Genomic DNA, 25,153 nt, shown 5'->3' with positions numbered 1-25,153 from the left:
TTCACTTTCCCTGTGTAGACACTGACCCAAAACTTCTCTATTTGTGTTTTTGTTCTTTCTCTGAATTGGAGAGAATAATCTCTTACCAGTCAGGTCTGGCAATAAAAGTTAGAAGGTTTTCTAATGTCATGTTAACTATCTCTTAGTCTTGTACTTTTAGAATGCCCTTCCTATGTCAGTATATATCACTTTTTCAAGACTTTTCAATTTCAATTCCTATATTTTTAAGAAAAGCATCTAAAATATTTTAATATAAATAAATATGCTTTCCTTTGAAGAATCTTTACAGTAGTAAAGTAAGAAAGAACAAGCATATGACAGGTAACAGAATATAATTTTCTTTGTGGTGGTACTGGAGGTGGAACCCAGGGACTTTCTACCTCCAGGCTATATTTTGAGACCTACTTTATATTTTATTTTGAAACAGGGTCTCACTATGTTATTGAGAGCCTCACTAAGTAGCTGAGGCTGGCTTTGAACCTGTGCGATCCTCCTGTCTCTGCCTCCCAAGTGTGTGCCACCACACCCTGCTATAAGTAATGGATATTACATAACTGATTTAATTTCTATGTTGCATTATGAGAACAGGATAGTAACATGTCTATACGCAGCTTCGTACTCCAGATAAAGGAATTGTAAAATTTTTATACCTAAAATTCTGGGCTCCAATTTCTTTACCTCATTTATATTTTAGATATAGAATCCCATAAAGTTGTAAAAAATATTGGTATTAGGTAATAAGTAAGAATATAGTTAGTTGGTTTGCTTTCTATTCTTTCACTAAATTTTTCACATTAATTATACTAATACTTTTGTTTTTAGTTATTGTTGCTTTTTGATGGTACTGGGGTTCCTGGAAGCCCTTCCCTCTGGGCTACACTCCCAGACCTATTTTATACTTTTTAAATTTGGAAACAGGGTCTCTTAAGCCAGCATGGCTGGCTTCTAACCTGTGTGATCCTCCTGTCTCCTCCTCCCAAGCGCAGGGATTACAAGCATGCGCCACCACGCCCTGCTGCTTTTTTCTTAATACTGGGACTTGAGCCCAGGACATCACACATACCTAGTAAGGACTCTCCCATTGAGCTAAAACCCCAGCCCTATGAGCACTTATTTCATTATTCTGTACTTACAATACGGATCACTATTCTCTCTGTATTGTTGATTAATTAGTAAATATCTACTTACATCTTTTCTTTACTCATTCTTAGCACATATATACTTGTAACAAATCTTTGAAATTAATTTTCAGGTAGTAAACCAATAGTTGTATTATCTATTAAACATTATAAATGATGGAAATTTTTTTTTAAGACAAAAGACCCAGAGCTTCACCTTTTTCTGAATGATTACACGTCAGTCTTCACCGTCACACAGACTGGGATCACTCGCTACCTCACCTTGCTTCAGCCAGTGGATAGAGAAGAACAGCAAACTTACACCTTCTTGGTAAAATGATTTTATGTCTATATCTGTATGTTTGTAACTGAAAAAGATATCTGGTTAAAACTGAAAAGTCAAGCTGAGAGAGCTGGTGCACAACTGTAATCCTAGTACTTGGGAGTCTTGAGATAGGAGGATCACAGGTTGATGGCCAGCCTCAGCAACTTATGTGAGGCTTTTCACAACCTGGTGAGACCCTGTTCCAAATAAGAAATGAAAAGTACTGGGGGTGTAGCTAAGAGGTAGAATGCCCCTGGGTTTGATTCCCATTACCAAAAATAAATAAATAAATAAATAAATAAATAAATAAATAAATAAGGTTAATGATTTAAGAAGAAAACTCCATTATTTCAAATAACATCAGAGAAAATATAAATTTTAACAAAATTTTTCCTACAGTTTTTTATTTATAAATTTTGTAGCTATATTAATATTTTCCTCATTGAAGAAAAATACTGTTTCAGTCTTCACCATAAAATAATAATTGCAACGAGCTAGAATCAACCAATCATGGTTTCCTAATCTTGCTGCATTTTCAGTTCTGTCACTGGGGTAGGACAATGGTTTTCAATGGAAGGTAGGTTTTACGTCTAGAAGATATTTAGCAATGCCTGGAGACATATTTTGGTTGCCACATCTGTGAGAGGGCACTATTGGAATCTAGTGGGAAACAAAAATGCTGATGTAGGAAATCTTAGAATACACAGAACAAAATGTCAATAGTACTAAGGTAGAGGTATCTTTGGTTGGGCTAATCAGAAGGAAAACTAGATGCTATGAAAGTTATAATCACACATATACATCATGAACTAGATTAGATGATTAGACAAGTAGATGATAATGAATAGATAGATAGATGATAGATGGTAGATAAATGATAGATGATAGGTAAATATAGCATAGGGTTGGGAGGCAAATATAGATTTAAAAATTGTCTGAACTGTATCAAAATTCTTAAATAAAATATAAGAGAAAAATGATCTGATAGGCACAAGGCTTATATTGAAATTCTTTCTGGAAAACCCCACACAGCAGGAGACTAGGTCTTCCAGAAAAATACTCATTTGACAGTTAAACTTAGAGACAGTGATTTTCAGAAGTCATCCAGACAAGGATAGTTTTCTGGGGCTTGTATTGATTCTGATGGTCAGATACTTTTGAATTCTAGTAAGGTAATTAAGATATCACTAGTAATGAATGTTAGTGAATTTTTTAAAAACATCCCATGTGAATTATTAGACTATAACTTAACATATCTAGGGAACCTACTTTTTTGGCTGATATAAACATGTTGATTATAATAGTAAATATTATTTCTAAGAATATAAAAACAACATGAAAGCCACAGGCATACTATTAGAGAAGGGCTCAGAGGAATGGGAGGCAAGGGTAATAGGAAATGAATATGATCAAAGTGTGCTACTTACATGTCCAAATAAAGGCAATTATTCTGTATAACTAAATGTACTAATAAAAACTATTATAGTGTATAAAGTATATAAAAGTGAAGAATATTTTAATTATTTTTAAGGATTAAATTATAGTTATACCCCTTTTTTTGGTACCAGGCATTGAAACCAGAGTCATTCTACCTTCAAGCCATATAAACACTCCTACTTTATCTAATTTTTATTTTGAAACAGGGGTCTCACTAAGTTGATGAGGGTTTCACTGTAGTGCTAAAGCTGACCTTGAACCTGCAATTCTCCTGTCTCAGCCTCCCCAATACTGGGATTACAGATGTGAAACGCCCCACTAGGCCGTAGTTAGCTTTTAAGAATCAATAAAGTTATTTTCCCACTTTAATCCTCCAAAACACGCAGGGCGTGGTGGCGCACACTTGTAATCCCTGTGCTTGGGAGGCTGAGACAGGAGAATCGTACAGGTTCGAAGCCAGCCTCAGCCACTTAGTGAGGCTCTCAGCAACTTAATAAGACCCTGTTTCAAAATAAAATATAAAATAAGTCTGGGAGTATAGCCCGGAGGTAGAAAGCTTCTGGGTTCCACCTCCAGTACCACACACACACACACAAACAAAATAATAATCTTCCAAAACATTTTGCCTATCTCCTGATTTTTAATGTGCTTGAATTTTAACTTGCTTGAAATAGAACAGGATCCTTAATTTAGCCAGTCACAGAAAGTGAAAGTCATAGATTTTTCTTATATTCAGAAGTTGGGAATAATTGAGATATAAGAGGGTTTTTAAATAATGGATGAGATACTTCAGTGGAATGAGAGAGGATAAGGAGGGAGAATTAATGAAGAAAATATTTTCACTGACATCTTATACATATGTGAGAACACCAATGCCTATCTTAGGATACTGTATGGGGAAGAGGGTGTGGGGAGAGAGTCAAGGAAAAACTCACCAAGTGCTGTGTGTGTGTATTTCACCATCACTATGAACCATATTATGGTGTGAGACTATAATGCACCAATAAAAGTAATATATAAAATAAGAAACAAATTATAAATTACACACTTTAAAAAACTTAACTTACAAGAGTGGATTCTATGCTGGTTATATTTGTATGACTTCTTAATAAGTGCATTTTTCTTTCTCCAAAGATAACAGCATTTGATGGTGTACAAGAAAGCATACCAGTTGTAGTCAATATTCGAGTAATGGATGCAAATGATAACACTCCAACCTTCCCTGAAATATCCTATGATGTCTATGTCTACACAGACATGAACCCTGGAGACAGTGTCATACAGGTAACTACCCTTATTTTATGAAACAGTCTCAAAGCAGTTATTTCCATTGTCATCATACAGTTCATTTCTTAAGAAATTCCTTAGAAAAATTGAAAATAAATTTCAGACTTGTATGGCATAATTTAGTTTAAATAATTTTAAATGTATGCACACTTTTAAGTACATATTATATATGGACGCTAGAACTAACTACTTATTACATATAAAAAACTTTTTGGCCTATTCATAGTTGTTTTCTTTAATTTTAATATACCAAATATATTTAGCTAATATAGTGAAAATATAGTTTAATTTGTCAAATTAGTTTTATATTTACCAAAAAAGTAAATGGATTACATTTACTTTTTTGGTAAATATAAAAGACTATATTAGTAAGTTGGTGGATAACTATTAGATATTGGTTACTTGAGTGAAATGGAATTTTTATAGCAAGGGAAATTTAGATTAGCTAGTAAATAGTACTTTTGAAAACTTAGATGAACTATGTCTTCTTGATTTGTTTTACTTTGTTATTAACTATACCTGTTAAATTTAAATAAATTATAGGTTATCTCAAATCTTTCTGTTAGTCAAAATATTCTGAGTAGAAGCTATAAATACCTAATGACATCCTTTCTTAAAGGTCTTTAAGGAATCTGAAGAGTAGTTGACTCCAGTAGTTTCCAAACTGGTTGTAAAATAAAGTTTTCTAGGGCACTGTTTGGAAAATAGATTATGAAAGATTCACTTTCATTTTTTCTGGATATGAATCTCAATGAGCAAAACTCAGACAATTCTGAAGTTTAAAACCCATGTGACTTAGAAGTTCCATCATGTACAGATCATTGATCGACATATTCCTCTACACCTGAAGATCAGAGCCAATAATTTTAAGTAATTTTCAGGCCTGAAGGCCATGATCCTGTATGCTTTAATGGACTATTTGTAAATTATATCCGGTGAGTAACAAATACAATAGTATTAAATGCTGATATATATTTTTGTTAGTCGAGATATTTTTATAGCTGTCCAAATGCCATAGCAGCATATAGAAACCTTCATGCTCTAGTCTTCTGCTTTCCCCCAGCTTCATCTTTGACTTTCTAGATCTACACTTAGACTCTGTCCCACTGTGCACCCCTGGTACACAAATGCACCGTGCTTTTTCTTGTTTGCTCATCTCCTCCTCTTTGTTGTATTCCCTCCTATTTACAGCTTGAATACTTTACTATTTTCTTCTTATCTTTTTAAATTATTTCCTTTTTAAGGAAGCATGTGTTAATAGTTTTCAGTAAATTGTTCCTAATAATTATTTCATTGTAGTTCCTGTACTTGCAACTCAGAAATAACACAATAGTATGCATATGTTCTTCCTCTATATTTTATTCTCCTCATAAAGATTAGAAACACTTATAAAATGCTAAAATAGCCGGGCATGGTGGCGCATGCTTGTAATTCCCGCGCTTGGGAGGCTGAGACAGGAGAGGATTGCCCAGGTTCGAAGCCAGCCTCAGCTACTTACTGAGGCTCTCAGCAACTTAGCGAGACCCTGTTTCCAAATAAAATATAAAATAGGTCTGGGAGTATAGCCCGGAGGTAGAAAGCCTCTGGGTTCCACCCCCAGTACCACCAAAAAAAATTTAAAAAAATTCTAAAATAACCTTACTTTCATATTTTTCTTCACCACAAACTGAAAACTCTAAGTGTTGTGTATCTTTATCTTGTTTGCTGTTTTGCCAGCCCATGCCACACATGCTAAACATACTTGTTCAAAGGCTGAATTATTATCCACTTCATACTATTTAATAAAAGTTAGACATGATTCAATGCTATGTTTATTTTAGTAATGGACTAAGAAATGCTTTTGTGTTATATAGAAAGTAGTGACATGATAGTCCATGTACCTAGAATTTACTTATTCATTCTATGTGTGAATATTTTCTCATATGTACCTGACTTTGAGGGTGGAATTCAGAGTGGTGCCATACATTTATTCCGATAGTGGTATGACACTTGCTGCATTGAGAAAATTTCTTTTACTCAATTATTTTGAGAGCAGAACTGTAATTAGTTTATTTTACATTCATAGCACCATATAGGAGATGGTTAATGTAGTAAATGCTTAATAAAGGAGACCAACAAATATCAAGAAATGAGTAACTGAACTGGAGGTCATAAATACACTGGCCTTTATTTCTCATCAATTGATGGACTAAGAGAGCTACATTTTTCTCCAGTGAGACACTGTTTTCTAGGTAGCGAAATTAGACTTTATACAGATAAAGAAACTACAATTATTTTCATGTTCTTATTTAATTAGACCTTATTCTCATATCCATAATGATATAATTGGAAATAAGAGTAAGTTTATACAAAAAAGAAGTGAGCAGGGAACTGGAAAATGTAACTAAGAAAACGATAGTAATTATGTGGTAGAACTGTATCTCAAAAAATGTTTGCCTTAGGGAATCGGAGGCTTATTTCTGGCATTTAAAAGCTATAAAAGTTAATTTCCCTTATGTATAACTTTATCAAACAGATCTTACTTTGCATATAAAAATTTATGTTTTATATATTCCCTGAACTATGCAGATTATGAAGTTAGATTGTTGTTTGCATTTATTTGCTTGCAAATTAAAAAATCAAGCTTTATAATTGTATTTCTAATGTCATTCCTAGTGTGTAGTTAAAGAATGGTTGGGTATACATCATCCTCCAGGAGCCCCAAAATAAAATAAGGTATATTTCCCATTGAGAGGAAATAATTAAAATAAAGCAGAATGGTTTGGGGCGTGACATACAAAAGCCCATGAAGGGTCCTGCTGTATCTCTCTCTGTGGCTCATTAATGCCACTGACTTTACAGAAGATCCGCCAGTTTACTTTTTAGTTACTAACCTGGTATCAGAAAAAAATGGACTTATTAGAAATAAAGGTGATAGTGAGAACTCTGCAGAATAAAGAGCCTTGTATAGCAAATTTTAATATGTATTTATCAATGTCGCCAGGAGACTTTTTTGGCCTGGTGTGAATACATAGCTCAATTATTTGAGCACACTACTTTATTACAGGGTCTTTGTTTTTTTAGAATGGAATATATAAGGCTTTAAGGTTTTATTTGCATTATGTCATTTTTTTTCATTCTCCAACACATAGTCAAATGTGACCTCTTTAATGAATTTCTTCTTGCCTAGCAAATCAAAATTGTTCTTCCACTTTGCTTCCACACTTATATCTCCCAAAATTAGCTCACATTTATTTTATTGCATTAGTGTTAGCTTTTCTATGTCCACCTACCTTCTAAATTATAAATTCTTCAGGACAGGAATTTGTAACCAACTCTTAATGATCAGTGGTTTGATTGGTTATAGTAAGGATCTAATTAATATCAGTTGAATTTAATTCCTTTCATTAAGACAGCTTCAATCAGTTTAGGAAGAGCAACATTCTAGAAATGACTTCTGTTGGACTTAAGAATTAAGCTCACAAAATGCTGTGTGCATGCATGTAATATATGAACAAAAGCATATATATGAAACTGGAAAATTATAATAATCAGGTATATATATATATATGTGTGTGTGTGTGTGTGTGTGTGTGTGTGTATTTATGTCTGTTGCACAGTGCTGTCCCACATATCCCTTTCTCAAAATAATTCCTTTCTTCATAAGCAACCTATTACCATTGTAATATGGATAAATATCTTTTTTTGGGGGGAGGGGTGGTACTAGGGTTCCTGGAAACCCTTCTACCTCCAGGCTACACTCCCAGACCCATTTTATGTATTTTTTTTTAAATTTGGAAACAGGGTCTCTTAAGCCAGCCAGGCTGGCTTCGAACCAGTGTGATCCTCCTGTCTCCGCCTCCCAATCGCGGGAATTACAAGCTTGCCCACGCCGGGCAAGGATAAATATCTTAATGAGAACATTCCTGGTCCAGTTATTCTGTATCATGGATCAATGACAAGTAGAGCTAGAGATTCTTTGAAAACATCCCCGTTTCTATCCTAACTTTATAGAGAAAAATTTAAGTGAATATGATAATAAATATATGTTCCAAAGTCACAAAGTTTATAAATGGCAGAGCTTAGTTGAATTCAATTTGAAGATAATAGCCTTGGGAGCCAGAAGATCTGGTATCAGCTTCTGCCTCTAAAGCATTATGCGACTTTGGAAAAATAGCTTAATATTCTATACCTCAATTTTCTTTCTCTGTTTTAAAATTTAAATTAAGTCTAAAATTTATCTGATACATAGAGTACTAGAGAAAAAAGACACATATTTTACATTTGCCATGCATTAAAAACTATGACATATTATAAAATGAAACATGGCATTTTTAACATCTAAGGATCTCCAATGATCTTAACAGGCTTTCTTCATCATTCACTTTTTGCATCCTTTGTTACAAATATTTAATTTTTAAATAGAGGCTGTAAAACTCCATTGCAAAAGTCTGAAATCGTAAGGAGTGCACACCAGCAAAAAGTATTCTTAAATGTTTTTCTCTGTGGGTTTTCTACCAGTTTTGCCGGTTAGTGGTAAATGGGGGACCCACCATTTTACAGACCTGTCTGAAGCTTTTGGATCTATTCACATTGCTCTTTTGAAGCAGCTCTGCTCTTCTCAAAATTGATTGGAAGCTGAGTTTCAACCTATACAGTCCGGGAGAATAACAGCTTGTCTGGATTCTGCTTTTGAAGGGTTTTCAGGAAATGTGATTTCTGAATGGGTATTGAACTTCATGGATTTGTTTAAATTCCCCATGCAGCTTTATGTTTGTTAAAGTGCATTATTCTTTAAAAAAAATCAAGAGAAATAATTTTTACTCTTTAACCAAGGTGCTAAAAAAATAAATCTTTTGGTGCCTCAGTAGATATTCCCAAATTGATCCTATCACTACACATTTTAGTATTCTATTTATTTACAAGCATTTATAGGGGTAAAGGTGAAGGGGACCTTATAAAATGAAAGGTGCAGCTTCACTTGAAGCAGAAACCAGTTTTACAAATATGCTGTCTATACTGAGCTTTCTATATATTAACTTGGAGAAAATATTAATAACATCATTATGATGATTATGAACACCTGTATTTTAAATTTTTATTACTATAAGAAAGGATAATAGACTTTTATATTATTTTCAGACATCATTCCTCTTCTCTGATATATTTGGAAACACTGCTTCCCAAAAACAAATGTATTTAAAATGCAATTAAATTGTTTACCTTTATATATATTTAGCATGATTTTAGGTTGTCATAGAAAAAGTTGTCCATGGTACCTATAATTAATAATTAATGTCTAGGTCTATGCATTTTTAATGAATCTTATATTTGAACATGTTTTTACAATCATATAAGTTGTATGTTTTTAATTCTTACAAATTCTAGTTATTACAATTCTAGGCATTGTTGGTTTACTGCTTAGTTAAGTTTAAATTTGATACTGCCCTAGAAGAGGCAAAAATCTGCAAATATTTTTTATTGATATTCTAAATTTAAAAAACTAAAAATTTAACCATAGTGTGTGTGTGTATGTGTCTGTGTGTGTGTGTGTGTGTATGTGTATGTGTGGTAGTGGGGATGGAACTTAGGGGCATTCTACCTCTGGGATATACCCAGGCCTACTTTATCCTTTTATTTTGAACCAGAATCTCACTATGTTGCAGATAGCCTCACTAAATTGCTGAGGCTGGCCATATCCTCCTGTCTCAATCTCCCAAATACTGGGATTACAAGTAAGTGCTACCATACCATACCATGCACTACCATACCAAGATTATTTTGATCTTATCTTTTACTCTGCATATTTCAGAATCCAGTCTTTTAATTAAAATTTGGAATTATACTGTGTTCATCATCTTTTTGTTGCTATGACAAAATAACCAGGAAAATCATCTTAAAAGGAGAAAAGAAACACACTAATTGCTATGTGCATAAATATTTCTATCACTTTGAGCCTCATTATGATGTATAATTACAGTGTACAAATAAAAGTATATTTTTAAAATGGAAAAATGATTTATTTTGGCCCCCATTTTCAGTGGCTCCAGTTCATAGTTGCCTGGCACTGTTGCTGTTAGGTTTATGGTGAGGAAGAAAGTCATGGTGGGAAGCACATGACAGAGGGTTCTTCTCCCTGAAGGTAGTTAGAAAGACAAGAGAGAGCAGAAGGGGCCAGGATCCGTATGTCACCTTTAAGGGCATAGTCCTAGTAACCTAATTATTTTTTTCTTTTTTACTAAGTCCTAAGGACTTTATGGGTAATAATATACTTCAGATTTTTCTATTTTTTGGTCTTTTTATTTATTTACCTTTTTTCAGTGCTGATAATCAAACTCAGGGCATTGTGCATGTAGACAAGCACTCTATTCTGAGCTGTGTATCCTGCAATAAGCTTAAGTTTTTTATATTATTGGTGCATCGTAATACAAGATGGTGGAGGCATCCATCCACACATCACCTAATTAGCCCTTCCCTAATTTCCACCCCATTTCCTCCTGCCTCCCTCCTTCTCATGTTTGGCTTCCTGATTGTCTTTGATATGTTTGTCAATGTACATTAGGTAATTTCCCTTTTTCTCCCCTCACGTCCCCCTGAGTTGAGTTGCCTTATTTTCTCATCTATAGTTTCTTTTTCTTCTAGAGTTTCTCCCATGACCCCTTTTCTCCATAGCTTTCACATATTACAGAGAACATCTGAGTTTTTTTACTTTTTATGACTGACTAATCTCTATTAGCACAATGTTTTTCAGTTCCATCCACTTCACTAGAAATTACATAATTTTGTTCTTCCTTATGGTTGAATAAAATTCTATTGTGCATATTTTCCATAGTTTTGTAACCCATTCTTCTGTTGATGGATATCTTGACTGGTTCCATAGTCTGACAATTTTGAATTGTGAAGCCATGGACATAGGCATGCATGTATTAGTTTGGTAGTTTGGTTTCCATTCTTTTGGGTAGACACCCAGAAGATCATATAGTAGGTTCATTTCCATTCTTCTAAGGATCCTCGTATATTTTCCAAAATGGTTGCACTAATTTGAAATCCCACTAACAATGTATTAGAGTTATTTCCAAATTACTTTCCTGCCGGAGCCAGCCAGCAAAAGTATGGATTCCAAAGAGAGAAGTGAGGATGAAATAATATAACTCTAAGAATGTAATTTAAATAATAATTATTCCTAATATGGAAGAATCACCAGTCCACTTCTGGGTCCATATCTCTACTGGCTGTCATGGGGTTTATTCTCTTCTCATATTTATAGTTTTTAGCTTCAGGTTACCCCGGACAAGAAAAGTCTAAAGTCCGGGCAGGTCAAACAGTACACTGGTGCAACACAAACAACACAAACCTAATCTTAGCTCAGACAAAACAATAGCACCATTAGTTTTGAGAGAGTCTTAATTACTTTGAAACCTCCATGACCCCAAACCTTGTTGACTCTGGCCAGAAGGACAGTCAGAAGTATACTTTTAGTAAAGATAAGGGGAAGACCTTAATGGCTCCCCACACTTTCCAAAGCAACTATACTATTGTACATTTTAACCACATCCTCACTGACATTTATTATTGTCAATTTTATTACTTATGGCATTATAGCAGGTACCCAGTAGTATCTCATGATTTTAATTTATACTTCCCTAAGGATTAATGATATTTGGATACTTTCACATACTTATTAGTCATGTGTCTTCTTTGATAAAATATCTACATATCTTGTCCATTTTTTAAAAAATCATATTTTTCTTAATATTGACTTATAGTATTCTGTATAAAAATGCATACAAGTCCTTTACCACATATATAATAATCAGTATTTTCTAACAGTCACAATTTTTATCTTTCATTTATTAGAGTTTTGAGAGATTAAAGTTTCAATTTTCAGAAAGTTTGATCATTTTTTCTTTTATATATCATACTTTGACGTCATATTTAAGAAACCGTTGCCAATCTAAGTTTATATCTTTATTTATTATTTTCTATTAATTTCATAGTTTTAGACTTCACCTTTAAGTCTTGATCTATTTTGGTATAATTTGTATATAAAGTGTATAATTTGTATATTTTGGTAAGATCCTCAGTTCATTTATATTTTAATTTTGTGTGTGTGTGTGTGTGTGTGTATGAGTGTTCAATTGTCCCAGAGGCAGTTTTTATAAAAACTGTTAAAAAAATCAGCTATAAGTATAAGGGAACTTCCAGACTTCTATTCCAGTAAATTATTGGTGTTAAAACCATGTTACCCTAATTACTATATAATTAAAATACATTTTGAAATCAGATAGCTTACGTCCTTTCTTACCAATTTTTCTGAAAGTACTATGGCTATTCTAGGTCTCTTTTCATAGGAATTTTAGGATTAACTTGACAATTCCTACACCCCAAAACAAAATAAAAAAAACTGATGTGATTTTGATAATGGTTACATTTAATCTACAAATCAGTGATGGGGAATTTTTATCTTAACAATATCTTGTTTCAGTCAATGCACAGGTAATAAGTGTCTTTGCACATACTTCTTAGTATCCTTAGGTGATATTGCAGATTTAGGGATGCCAGTCTTACACTAACTCTTGTTATTTTTATTACTAGATATTTTATCACTTTTGAGGTTACTATGTTTGGAATTTATTATAGTTTTAGATTGTTCACTGATAATATATAGAGATACAAAAGATTTTAGTTAATCTTTTTAATCATGTTCCTTGTGGTAGTTTATACAGCTCTCAGTGTTTTTTACTTTTATGATCATTTCCTCTGCAAATAATGACAATTTATTTGTTCCTTTCTGACTATATGGCTTTTCATTTGTTCCTGTATGAGCTTTATTGCACTTGAGTCCAGTATACTACTGAATTGAAGTGGTACAAGCATCCTTTTCTTGTTCCTGATCTTAAGGTGAAAGCATGCATCTTTTCACCACTAAGTGTAATGCTAGATGGGAATGGTGACCCACACTTATAATCCCAGTATTTGGGAGGTTGAGATAGGAGAATCAGGGGTTCAAGGCCAGTCTCGCTACTTAGTGAGGCCTTCTGCACCTTATTGAGATCATATTTCAAAATAAAAGTAGGGATTGGGGTGTAGCTCTGAGGTAGAATGCCCCAGTGTTCAATTTTCAGACTGCAAAAAAAAAAAATTGTAATGCTAACTTAAGCATGCTTCTAGATGACTTTTATAAAGATCAAGCAGTTCCCTTCTATTCTTAGCTGGCTGAGAATTTTTGCCATAACATGGACATTGGGCTTTGCTCAATGTTTTTTCTTATTTATTAAGGCATAGTTCTCTATTTTTTTGATAATAATGCATTAGATTTATTATTTGAATGCTTTTATTTTTACCATTAATTTGTAGGACAATTTTTCTGGGTATAGTATTTTGGTTGACAGGACATGGTGGTGTTTTTTTCTCTCCCAGATCTGTGACTGTGTTATTCCTGAACCTTCTGGCTTCTGTTATTTGTGATAAGAAGTAAATCACAAATCATGTGTTTTTCCTCTTAAAAATAAATATTCTCACTGCTTTTATTATATATATATATATATATATATATAAACATATATATAAACATATATATATATATATATATATATATAACATATACATATAAACATATATATATAATGTTTACCAGATACTTGACTATGTGTCTAGGTGTAAACCTAGACACATTCAGTACATTTGAACTCTTGTATCTTGACCATGACTCTTTCTGGAACCAATCTTTAACCAAGTTCCTCTGATGCTCTTTTCTGTTGAGTCCTGTCTTTTTCCTTTCCAGCCTAGGCTTAGCATGATCTTTACATTAGAGAAAATCTCTCATTCTTAATATCTGATTAACTTTTCATCCCTATTTTTAATAAGCTGATTATCCTGACCTGTCTTACTAAGAACTCTGTTGTTTTAGCAATAATCCCCTACCACTGATGGCTTCTTTTAGTAAAGTTCTATGTACTCACACCCTTACTCTCCTCTTTGACCCACAGATGTCTTGACTACATTTGGAATGAACCTGATCTCTTCCCCCTATTTTCTTAGCCATAACACTTACCCCAATAGTCCTAAAGTTTTTCTTATCATTTTAACAAGAACCAGAATAATTTTTAAATATCCAAATTAATTTTCTGTTTTTTTAATTGGACATTATAATTACTCTGGAATTTGCATTTTGACTGTTAGCAATTTTTTAATATAACATATCTAGACTTCATCTGCTTAATCGGATTTTCTTTAGTCTGTAGCTCCTAATGTCTGAGTTTTTGTGTTGATTTCTATTTTCAGTCATCATCATTAGTGTTGAATTTATTTATTTATCTATTTATTTAAGTAGGTTCTGGGAATGGAACCTGGGGACATTCTACCTCTGAGCTATACCTCCAGCCCTATTTTATTTGTTTTAATTTGAAATAAAGTCTTGCAAAGTTGCTGAGGATCTCAATAAGTTAATGAGACTGGCCTTGAATCTACAAATCTATCTCAGACTCCCAAGACCTGGGATTATATGTATGTACTCACCACACCTGAGGAGCAATTTCTGCTTCTGATTAACTTAATGTCAGCATGTGAATTGTAGGTTTTTTTTTTTTTAAAAGGATCATCACATATAACCAAATCACCTTTATCAGAAGTCTTGCCTCTGAGATGCTCCTCTTTGTCACTGTAGATGAGTGATTTTAGTGAAGAGATAGTGATGGGGCCAGGTATGTGCTGTAAAGGAAAGAACAGAATTTTGGCATAGGAAGTCCTATGATGAAGTAAAGGGAAACAAGAAGATGAAAATAAACATGCTGTAGTAACAGAGAAAAAACACTGTCACTTTTTAATGAAACATTCTAAATGAATATTTTCTTGTGTTAATTATGAGTTATAGAGAATAGTTTGCTTTCACAAAAGGAAAGTTCCATGTTTTCACATAACTACTATAAAGCATATTAATTTATGATTAAATTTTTATCAGGTAGTAATATCTACTAATAAAATAATAAGGTAATAGTGTATTGATAATCCTTGCCCCAGTGACTTAAAATAATCAAATTTAACTACAGTCTTAGAAAATTTAAGCATCACAATGGAATTGTACTAAACCATAAAAAGAACAAAATTATGGCATTTGCAGGAAAATAGATGTAATTGGAGAACATTATGCTAAATGAGATTAGTCAGTTACAAAAATTAAGAAATCATATGCTCTCTTTAATATGCAGAAGCTAGGGAGAAAAAGGATCATAAGAACTCTAGACAAAGGAGGAGAAACCATAGATGAGCAAATAAAGAGGTTGAACTGAGGGGGATGAGAGAAAGGAAAAGAGAAATTTCCTAATGTACATGATTTATATTTACAAACATATCAAAGTTAATCACTAAGCCAAAAATGATCAGGAGAGAGGAGGTAGGGAATGGGGTGGGAATTGTGGAAAGGCTAAATGAGTGATGTGTTCATGTATGCCTCTATCACTTTGTACTCCATTAGATACATGACTATAATGCAACATTAAAAAAATTAAAAATAGCCTTCTAGGAAGTAAAATTATTAAAGCTCTAAGCATTGCCCATGTATATATCTAACCCTTGGTTTGATAAGATGGGAAAAGAAAGGGTTTTAGGCCTGAATGTTCCTATTTAGAAGACACTTTCAAATAATAGCCTTTGTTAAGTATGGGTGTGTCTTTCATTCATTGCTACAATATGTATAGTGGGAAATAATTACTTGTTGGAAACATCTAGGCTTTCTGGATATTTTAAAAATGCAGGGTACATGGTAAAAATAGAGGGCTAAATTTTGCTCTTTAAGGTTTTTTTTGTTGTTACTTCATAGGAATGGTTGCATTTGGGTAATGGAATTATTAAACTTGATGTATTGGAGAGTAAAAAAAATAAATTTCACAAATTTTTCAATGTAAAATAATTCTCAAACCTGATATAAAAGTCTCAAAGAATTTTTTTCTCATATTTTTCACAAATACATTAAGAAAAATTCCAAAGCCAGACAAACCTACCTCATTAAATGCACAGTACAAAATGAGGATTCAGCATGATATGCCTGGAAATAGATGGAAGTGAATGTTGAAAAATGCAGTGCAATCTTTCTTTTTCCTACTTTGGCTAAAAATCAAATCAACAAAAGCCCAGACAGGATGATTCTAAAGAGAGCAGAGAGTGTCTCCTCAATGAATACACCCTAAAGACATTCCATCTTTCCCTCTCCTTCCCTCTCCTCTCCTGTCCTCTTTTATTTCCTCTCTCTTTCCCCCCTCCTTATCTCCATTTAGGTTTTCTAGGTGAAATGCCTTCAAAATTAAAAAAGAAACAAATCTATTAATTTGTCTTGGATTGATATTATAATAGGATATCTACTTTAGTAAACAAACAAATAATGCCAGTTTTAATCACCAATAATTCCAAATTTGGGTCTATATAAATCAGAAATCTCTTTTCAGAATAACAGAAAAGGATGGAATAAATTTTGTGCCTATTTGTGTCACAGAAAACAATTTGACTTTATTCATTATTATTTGATTATTACTTAGACTGTTAATAAAATTTTCTTTCTATTTAGTGTGTTAACCTATCTGTGGTTGTCTTGGCTCTGAATCCTAGGGATGTTTCTATTGTCTGTACTTTGTAGGACTGTTTAGTATTTATAGCACCTCCCAGATGGGTGCCTTCCTCAATTTAATCATCATCCAGTTTATCTTCCCTTCCAATATCATTTATGAAAATGTTAAGTAAGGCAGGCCATGATGCCCACACCCTGAATACACTTCTTAAACCTTCTACTTTACCCCATGTGTTGGCATTTATTATTAAATTCCTTTAGCTAATTTAAGCCCCAAGAAGAATGTTAATTCAATTTGAGCTAAATTTTAATTTAGATTTCCTGGGACATTTTGTTTATGTGATTTACTATAATCAAAATTGATATCACCCCTACTACCCACCCCCTAATTTTCTGACTTTATCCACACACAAATGAGGATGAGGGTTTTTTTTTACTTGAACAATTCTCCATGAATATTTATTATTCATTGTGACTGTTTCTACAAATAGTTTCTTTTTCCATTCCTTTAGGTCAGTATGTCATCCCTATCTACGTTCCAGAATAATTTCATGAAATGTCTCTCCTTCTAGCAGCCACATTTGTTCACCTTAAAGTATTCAATCTCAATATTTAGCTGTATTAATTTCAGCCTACCCAATTTCCTAGATATTTTTGTTGCTTCTATTCCTGGGCACATTATCACTCTAAATGGAATATGTAATAAATAGAGAAACAGAATATGTGACATTTATCCTCTTAGTCCTTGTGGGATATATGAAGAGTGTTCCTTAGGAATATTACTCATGCCCTATTAATTTTATTATTTCTTTTTTTTTTTTTTTGGTACTGGGAATTGAATCCTAAAGCATTCTTACTCTGAATTATACTCCTAGCCCATTTTGTTTTTAGCTCATTTTATTTTTATTTTGAAACAGGGTCTTACTAAGTTGCAGAGGACCTAGATAAATTGCTGAGAATAGCTGCAAACCTGCAATCCTCTTTTCTCAGCCTCCCAAGTACTGGGGTACAGGCATGTGCCATATGCTCTTTTTTAGAAAAATTATGTCTTGGGCTGCATTAGCCTGTATTTTTTATAATTAGAGATTCAATGTTTATGCATAATACTCTAGGTTTTATCTATACTTCATAAGTCAGTGTGAGCAAAACTAAAAGGCAAGAGAATATTGTGAATGGAAAATTGAAAGCAAAAGGGAGGATGGGAGTATTAAAAGCAAACTATCCACTTCATTTTCTGTTGGTGTCCAATTATAGAAATATGTGTTTATGTCTCAAAAATAGGAGGTGGGATAGAGGGAAAATAAATTTTCCATGGGGATATTGAATTTTATGTTAAGGTTTATTGTTTTTATTAAATTAAAATAATGTTAGTTCTCAAAAACTTTTATCACTCTCACAAGCGAAGGAAAAAAATTCCTTCCCATTGTGATTGCTTCAGGTGTCCTAATAGAGCACAGTAGTCTCAATTCAAGAAGACAAGCATATATGCCAACAAAAGTTGCTTATGTTTTGTCTTTGAAAACAAAACTCCTGCGGTTCAGAAGAAAAAAATGACAGGATGGTAAAAAGTTGAATCCCATGAGCATTTATGTTGTGATTTTTCAATTCCAGCTCACTGCAGTCGACGCAGATGAAGGGTCAAATGGGGAGATCACATATGAGATCCTGGTTGGGGCTCAGGGAGACTTCATCATCAATAAAACAACAGGGCTTATCACCATCGCGCCAGGGGTGGAACTGATAGTCGGGAGGACTTATGCGCTCACGGTCCAAGCCTCGGATAATGCTCCTCCTGCGGAGAGAAGGTAATTTATTTTAGAGCCAATGCAGTCTTTGCATCGCTCCCATTTAACCCCATAATTAAATCCAAGAGACACAGCAACCATTCCTTTATCCTATCAACATCTAAATTAGAGCAGAAAATCAGAGTGACCACATTCTCAAGAACTGCATATTCTTATTTAGTTACATTTTGAGAAAAGGATATTAGAGGCAAGATTAAACCACAAAATAATTACCTATGATTTCACAGATGCAGAAAGAGGCAGATATCTGATTTAGTGGAAGAACTGGAGGACATCAGAAGCATGTTTCCAATTTATTACTGAAAAACCAGGTAGCTGACAGAGCTTTAAAAAGAGGCTCTTTTTTTCAAAGAAAATCACAAATATATCAGTAGTGTATAATGTCTTAAGAGTTTTGAAACCACTCCTCAGTGGATAATTATTCAAATTTACATGTAAAATAATATATACAATTTTTATCTAAGTACTGATAACACTATATATTAATTATATTAATATACTTACAAAGTTTAAAAGTGTATTAATGTACCTTCATCTTCTCAGTCCCCATCCTGAGATATCTTTTTAATAATTTATTGTTTATTTCCAAAGTTTTAATATGCACTCCAGAAAAAGAAATACATTCTTGCACCTTGCTTTTTTGTTTCTTCACAATAGATCTTTTGTTTTTTTGTTCTGATGAATACTAGATAACTTCCTCAAATATTTTTTACACTATAAAATATGTTTTAATATGTATGGAACTGTTAAAGTCAACTTTTGATAGACTTTTATATTTTATTCTCTTTTACTGTCAGTGGAAAAATAAATACAATGAACACATAATACTTTGAATGTCTGTAAGTATGTCCAGAGAGTAAATTCCCAGTTGTGAGACAAAAAAGTATTTGCCATGGTAAATTTTCTAGATAACTACCAAGTTTCCTGCTTGAAAGTGATAATGATTTATAATTCCAATTGCAAAATCTAAGAATGACATTCTGCATCATTTCTCCAGTTGTATGTAATATAAAACATTTGTCATTCTTCTTTTGACCAATTAAATGAGTAAAAATAGCATCTCTTTTTATCAATGTGATTATTAGTGAGGTTGAGTATATTTTCTACTTTTCAGAGCCAATTTTATTACATTTCTGAGAATTCTGTGTTCTCAAATTATTTCCCTTATCTATTTATATATTAAGCTTATTTCCCTTATCTATTTATATGTTAAGCTCAACAATTAGTCAATGTTGTCTACTAGTGGTTTTATAGATTCTATAGTAAGCTTAAACTGTTGCATTTTAACATTTCCTAGTTTGCAATAAAGTATTAATGCAGCCACATGTTTTCATTCAGCTGTCCTCTTGTCCCAACACAATATATTAAATAGTTTATCTTGTCCTGACTAATTTGTGATTACATTGATTATATCCAAATTATACTTTTTATGTATTTGGATTTACTTTTATTTACTTTCTGTGTGTGTGTGTGTGTGTGTGTGTGTGTGTGTGTGTGTGTGTGTGTGTGTTACTGAGGATTGAGCTCGGGCATTCCACCTCCAAGTTACATCTCACTCCTTTATTATTATTATTTTCATTATTATTATTGTTATTATTATTGTTATCATTAGTTCATCATTATTATTATTGAAACAGACTCTTGCTAAGATTCTGAGAGACTTGCTACATTGCTAAGACTATTCTCAAACCTGCTATCCTCCTGTCTCATCCTAAACTTTATCTTCTGTTTCAGTATTCATTTATCTTTTCATGAGCTATCATCAGGTGAGAAGATACCCTTCTTGAAAAGTGACTCCGGTGTCCCTAATAGAAGACATATTTGAGGGGGACAAGGCTATAGACATAAAAATTAGAAGTGTCCAGGGGAAATGCGGCTGATAACATGAACTGAGAATGTAAACAATAATGAAGAGATGGAATTTTACCTAAGTAATGTTTAAGTTGAAAACTTTCTTCTCTAGATTTTTCTATATGCATAACCTATTCTAAACAGATGAACTGTTTTTAGCAATAATAGTAATATTGAGAAAAAGAACAGAATCAGCTTTTTTCACTTATTAAGTCCTTTAGTGTTTATAAATTTATTTTAATATTTATTTTCTATTAAAGATAGTCATGTATTAAATAGATCTGGTCTGACGTGCGTGTGCTAATATGATTTCTATGACTGAGATCTAATGAATCACAGTTTGTTTAGTTCCTATTTTCAAGTCATTACCATCTCTTTGCCTAAATAAATTCTTATGTAAAATCAAGAGAGATTTTATTTGAGCAAAATTGTATTCAACCCTAGGAAAAAAAATACTATCTTTAGAATATGAGTCTATAGAACTTTTCAAGCACCCGAGGCATTTACTTGACTCTGATGTTTGTGTGTGTGTGTGTGTGTGTGTCTTACTATAATAGATTAGATACTAAAAGATCACCATATAATATTTAGTCAAATGTAAAATAGAAACAGAACAAAATAAAACCCATCCTACCTGTTGAGATAATGGCATATTCACTGTACAACACTGGCATTTTTTATTTTCTGAAGGGAAATTAATCTTTCAAATTGAGTTGGTGAATGAACTGGAGAGTTGTGAGGCTTTGCTTTTAAATATTTCTCTTATAAAGAAAATACTATTTAAACTTTGAAGATAAAATATAGCTTGAGTTATGCTTTATAGATTGACCCACAGAGAAACAGCGGCATGTAAGTATAATTGATTAATAGCACCAAAATTCAGATTCAAGAATTTTATTTATTTATTTATTTATTTATTTATTTATTTATTTATTTATTGCAGTACTGGAGATGGAACCCAGGAGTATTCTACCTCTGAGCTATACCCCAGCCCTATTTTATTCTTTATTTTGGAACAGGGTTTCACTGAGTTGTAAAGGGCCTCACTAAGTAGCTGAGGCTGTTTGCCAACCGCAATCCTCCTGTCTCAGCCTCCCAAATGCTGGGATTACAAGGGTATGCCACCATGCCTGGCTCTGCAGAAGTTTTTTATATCATCTTTTTCTGACTGGCACCTTCAATTCATAAATTTAGAGCACTGTTTCAAAATAAAGCCTGAGAAGATAAATTAACTCTTTAAGTTTCTATTATTCCAACTTAGTAAATTACCTAAAGATTCAGAGTAAGAGCAGGTATAGTTCTTAGTTGTTTTGTTGTCACTTGTTTGTGTTAGGATTTAATAAGAATAAAAGTAGGTGCAAAGTATAAAGCTAAGGAAGTTCATAAAACATTTTGAGATATTAGCTATTCTAGTGATACTTTATAAGTATTTAATTTAAATTGCATAAATATTTATTTAATCTTGGTGTAAATAAAGCACTACAATCAGCTATTTAGGAAGACAGAGAATGAGACTCTGCTTCTGAATTGCTTCTAATAAAATTAGGGTAAAATGATATATAATATATAATCTGTTTTCACTCCCATTTTTCTCATGGAATTCAAGACTTTATCCAATTAACATATTATTAAATAATCTTTTCTCTATTTAAACAATTTTTGTTGTAACTATATTTTGAAATAACTGTATGACATCAATAAAGACAATTGATAGATATTAATTAATTTTAATAAAAATTTACTGAGTTCCTACAATACCAGGGAGGCATTAGAAATATAATGACAAATAGCACATGACCTCTGCCCTAAGGGCACTAGGAAGAAGGCACAGGAGATTCTTGGCACGCAGTAGTAAATCTAGTACAAGTTCACTGGGACAAGAATGGAAATGGGACATCCAAGTAGGAGGAATAAAGGAAACACTAGGAGACTTGAGAAAGCATCAGGCAACCAGACTGTGAATGGCTTACACATTGGATCATATCAATAACCTACTTAAAATCTATCAACCTTTCCCCATTGTCAAGACAAAATTTAAATCAATAGATGTTGCATGAGTCCTACCTCCTTAGCCTTTACTCCTCCTACTGTGTTCTACTTGTACCCCTTTTTTTCCCTGTATGACATTTATAGTTTTCTTATTTATTGCTCTGTGAATTTTCACATTTCCATCATCTGTGATGTCTTATATGTTCTACATGTAAATACCTTTCATCTTAAAATCTACCAACTCCAATTTCCCTTAAGAGATTTTCTCTTTTTCATTCTATGTACTTCTAAAAGAGTACAATAGAATCTGTGAGCACTGAATTGTTGGTAAAGCTTTTATCACATAATATTGGTGAGAGACAAAGGGATAACCACAGTAATTTATTTTAAGTCCACTAAGAAAAGCAATATAAACATTTGTAAATTTTGTCATAGAAACAACATGGGGGAAATACAGAAATACAAATAGACATTGTTGTTGTACATGATGAGTGCATGATGACACATTTAATTGCAAATTTCAGTATAGATTATACTATCCTATAAATGTCAGCAGTATGCTCTCACTACTAGTTATTATTTGTAATGTCAAAAATTTGACTTTTCATCTTTTTAAATTATGCCATTTAGAAAGTTGAAAACACTTCAATCTTTCTTCCCAAATTTTCTTTATTCAAGTCTTATTTTGTTCTTAAAATAAGTGCTATTGATGAAGTTTTTTCATGGTATAAGTAATTACAATTATGACTTTACAGCTTGAACGCAAGGCTTAAAATAATTTATGGTACTGTGTAAGATAGCATTCTTTGCTATAATCAAAGGATGTTTTATATTTTCACATACCAGATAAATAAAAATTATTCAATATATTTCTCAAATTTATTTTTGTGAGATGTTTTTATTTTTTGGTGGTACTGGGTGGAACCCAGGGACTTGTCTACCTCCGGGCTACACTCTCAGAACTATTTTATACTTTATTTGGAAACATGGTCTCACTAAGTTGCTGAGAGCCTCACTAAGTAGCTGAGGCTGGCTTTGAACTTGTGCGATCTTCATGTCTCAGCCTCCTAAGCACTGGGATTACAAATGTGCACCACCACGCCAGGCTATTTTTATGAGATAAAAGGATAAAGGGAAAAAAAATCCTGAATTCAGAAGACTTTATTATTTTTGTTTTTATAAATGGAGACTGATCTACATCATACTGAGTATATTACACAAATAAATTTGGTTATATACATTCTCAGTTTTATATATTTAGGACTGGGCATAAAATGTCAGTGTGAAACACTCACATAAAGTGTCATTATTTATCTAGTAACTGCCTTATTTTATAATGTACTTAAATGATGCTGTTGAATTTCTATTTACTACAGCATTAATGTCATAATTTTATTTAATACTATTTGTATTCAATTTAGAAAAGCTAATTCTAGTACTATGCTGATGTCAGGGATTAAAAACGATACCATTTTAAAGGCAGTATCTCACATGAAAGCTGGTTCTTATTTTAACAAATGTATTCCTTTTTTTTCCTCTAGATTCCACATATAGGAAAAAGCATATACTCTTGACTTTATTTCTTTAATTTTTTGTTTACACTTGATGCTCTTTTAAAATTTTTATTGGTGCATTGTAGTCATCCATCTTAATAGGGTACATGATGGAGGAAGCATATATACACACATCACTTATTTAGCTTTTTCCAAATACCCACCCCCTTTTCTCCCTCCTCCCTCCATCCTCAAATGGCATTATTTTTTTCTTGATGACTAAGTAGAATTTCTTAGTGTTTATATACCATAATTTTTAGTCATTCAATCTGTTGAAAGACACCTGAGATTATTTCAGAACTTGGCTATTATGAATAATGCTGCTGTATGTATGGATATCCATGTATTGCTATAATATTCTGGCTTTAATTATATTGGAAAAATACCAAGGATTGGAATAGTTATGTCATATGGTGGTTCCTTTCTTTGTTTATTGAGCTCCTAATGTTTTGAACTTATCTCCACATTGGCTATACTAATTTATAATTCCACCAAAATTGTACAAGGTTTCTGCTTTCTCACAGCCTAGATTGCACTTCCTTAATTGCTAGTTTTCTTAGATCTTTTATTATATATTTATTTGCAAATAGTATTTATTCTTTTGGGAAGTGTTTATTCAATTTAATTGCCCAATTTTGACTGAGATTTTTTTAATTTTTTATTTGTGCATGGTAGTCATACATCTTAATGAGATAAAAGACTTGTGGAATCATACATGCACACATCACCCAATTAGGCCTTACCCAATTCCTTTCCCTCCCCATCCCTTCTCCCCATGACTTTGATATGTTTGTTAAAGTACATCATGTACTTTAGAAAGTTTCCCTCTTCCACACTCCTATTCCCTCAGTTATAAGTCCTCTATGATCCTCTAGAGGATTTCCTTCTTCATCTAGAGTCTCTTCTGTTACTCAGTTCTCCCTAGCTTTCACATTTTAGGGAAAGAACCCAATTTATTCTCTTTTGTGACTAATTAATCTCACTTTGCATAATGTACTCTAGTTCTATACATTTCCCTGTAAATGATGTAATTGTGTTTTTCTTTATGACTGAGTAAAATTCCATTGTGGACATATCCCACAGTTTTATAATCCATTCATCTGTTGATGGACATCTTGACTGGTTCCATAGTTTGGCAATGATAAATTGTGCAGCTAATGCAGGAGTTAGTTTGGTAGTTTGTTTTCTTAGTTCTTTATATATTCTAGATACTAGTCCTCTATGAAAGTACTAGTTGGAAAAGATTTTTG

The 25,153-nt window shown here is 32.7% G+C and overlaps 1 protein-coding gene across 6 annotated transcripts in view; it reads left to right on the top strand.

Moving 5' to 3' along the window:
• PCDH15 (protocadherin related 15) overlaps positions 1-25,153 on the top strand; it is a gene marked incomplete at both ends in the record, with an annotated part of 813,688 nt that overhangs the window by 424,015 nt on the left and 364,520 nt on the right. For all 6 annotated transcript variants that reach the window (XM_080699048.1, XM_080699046.1, XM_080699047.1 and 3 more), the window contains 3 exons: positions 1,315-1,449; positions 4,015-4,164; positions 18,317-18,510. In XM_080699048.1, the coding sequence (XP_080555174.1) occupies positions 1,315-1,449; positions 4,015-4,164; positions 18,317-18,510 (479 nt within the window). The remainder of the gene's footprint in view (positions 1-1,314; positions 1,450-4,014; positions 4,165-18,316; positions 18,511-25,153) is intronic.

Source organism: Muscardinus avellanarius, assembly GCF_963383645.1.
Source record: "Muscardinus avellanarius genome assembly, chromosome: 7".
Taxonomy (NCBI): domain Eukaryota; kingdom Metazoa; phylum Chordata; class Mammalia; order Rodentia; family Gliridae; genus Muscardinus; species Muscardinus avellanarius.
The sequence above is the reverse complement of the archived record's forward strand: the minus strand, read 5'-3'. Positions and strand labels throughout refer to the sequence as shown.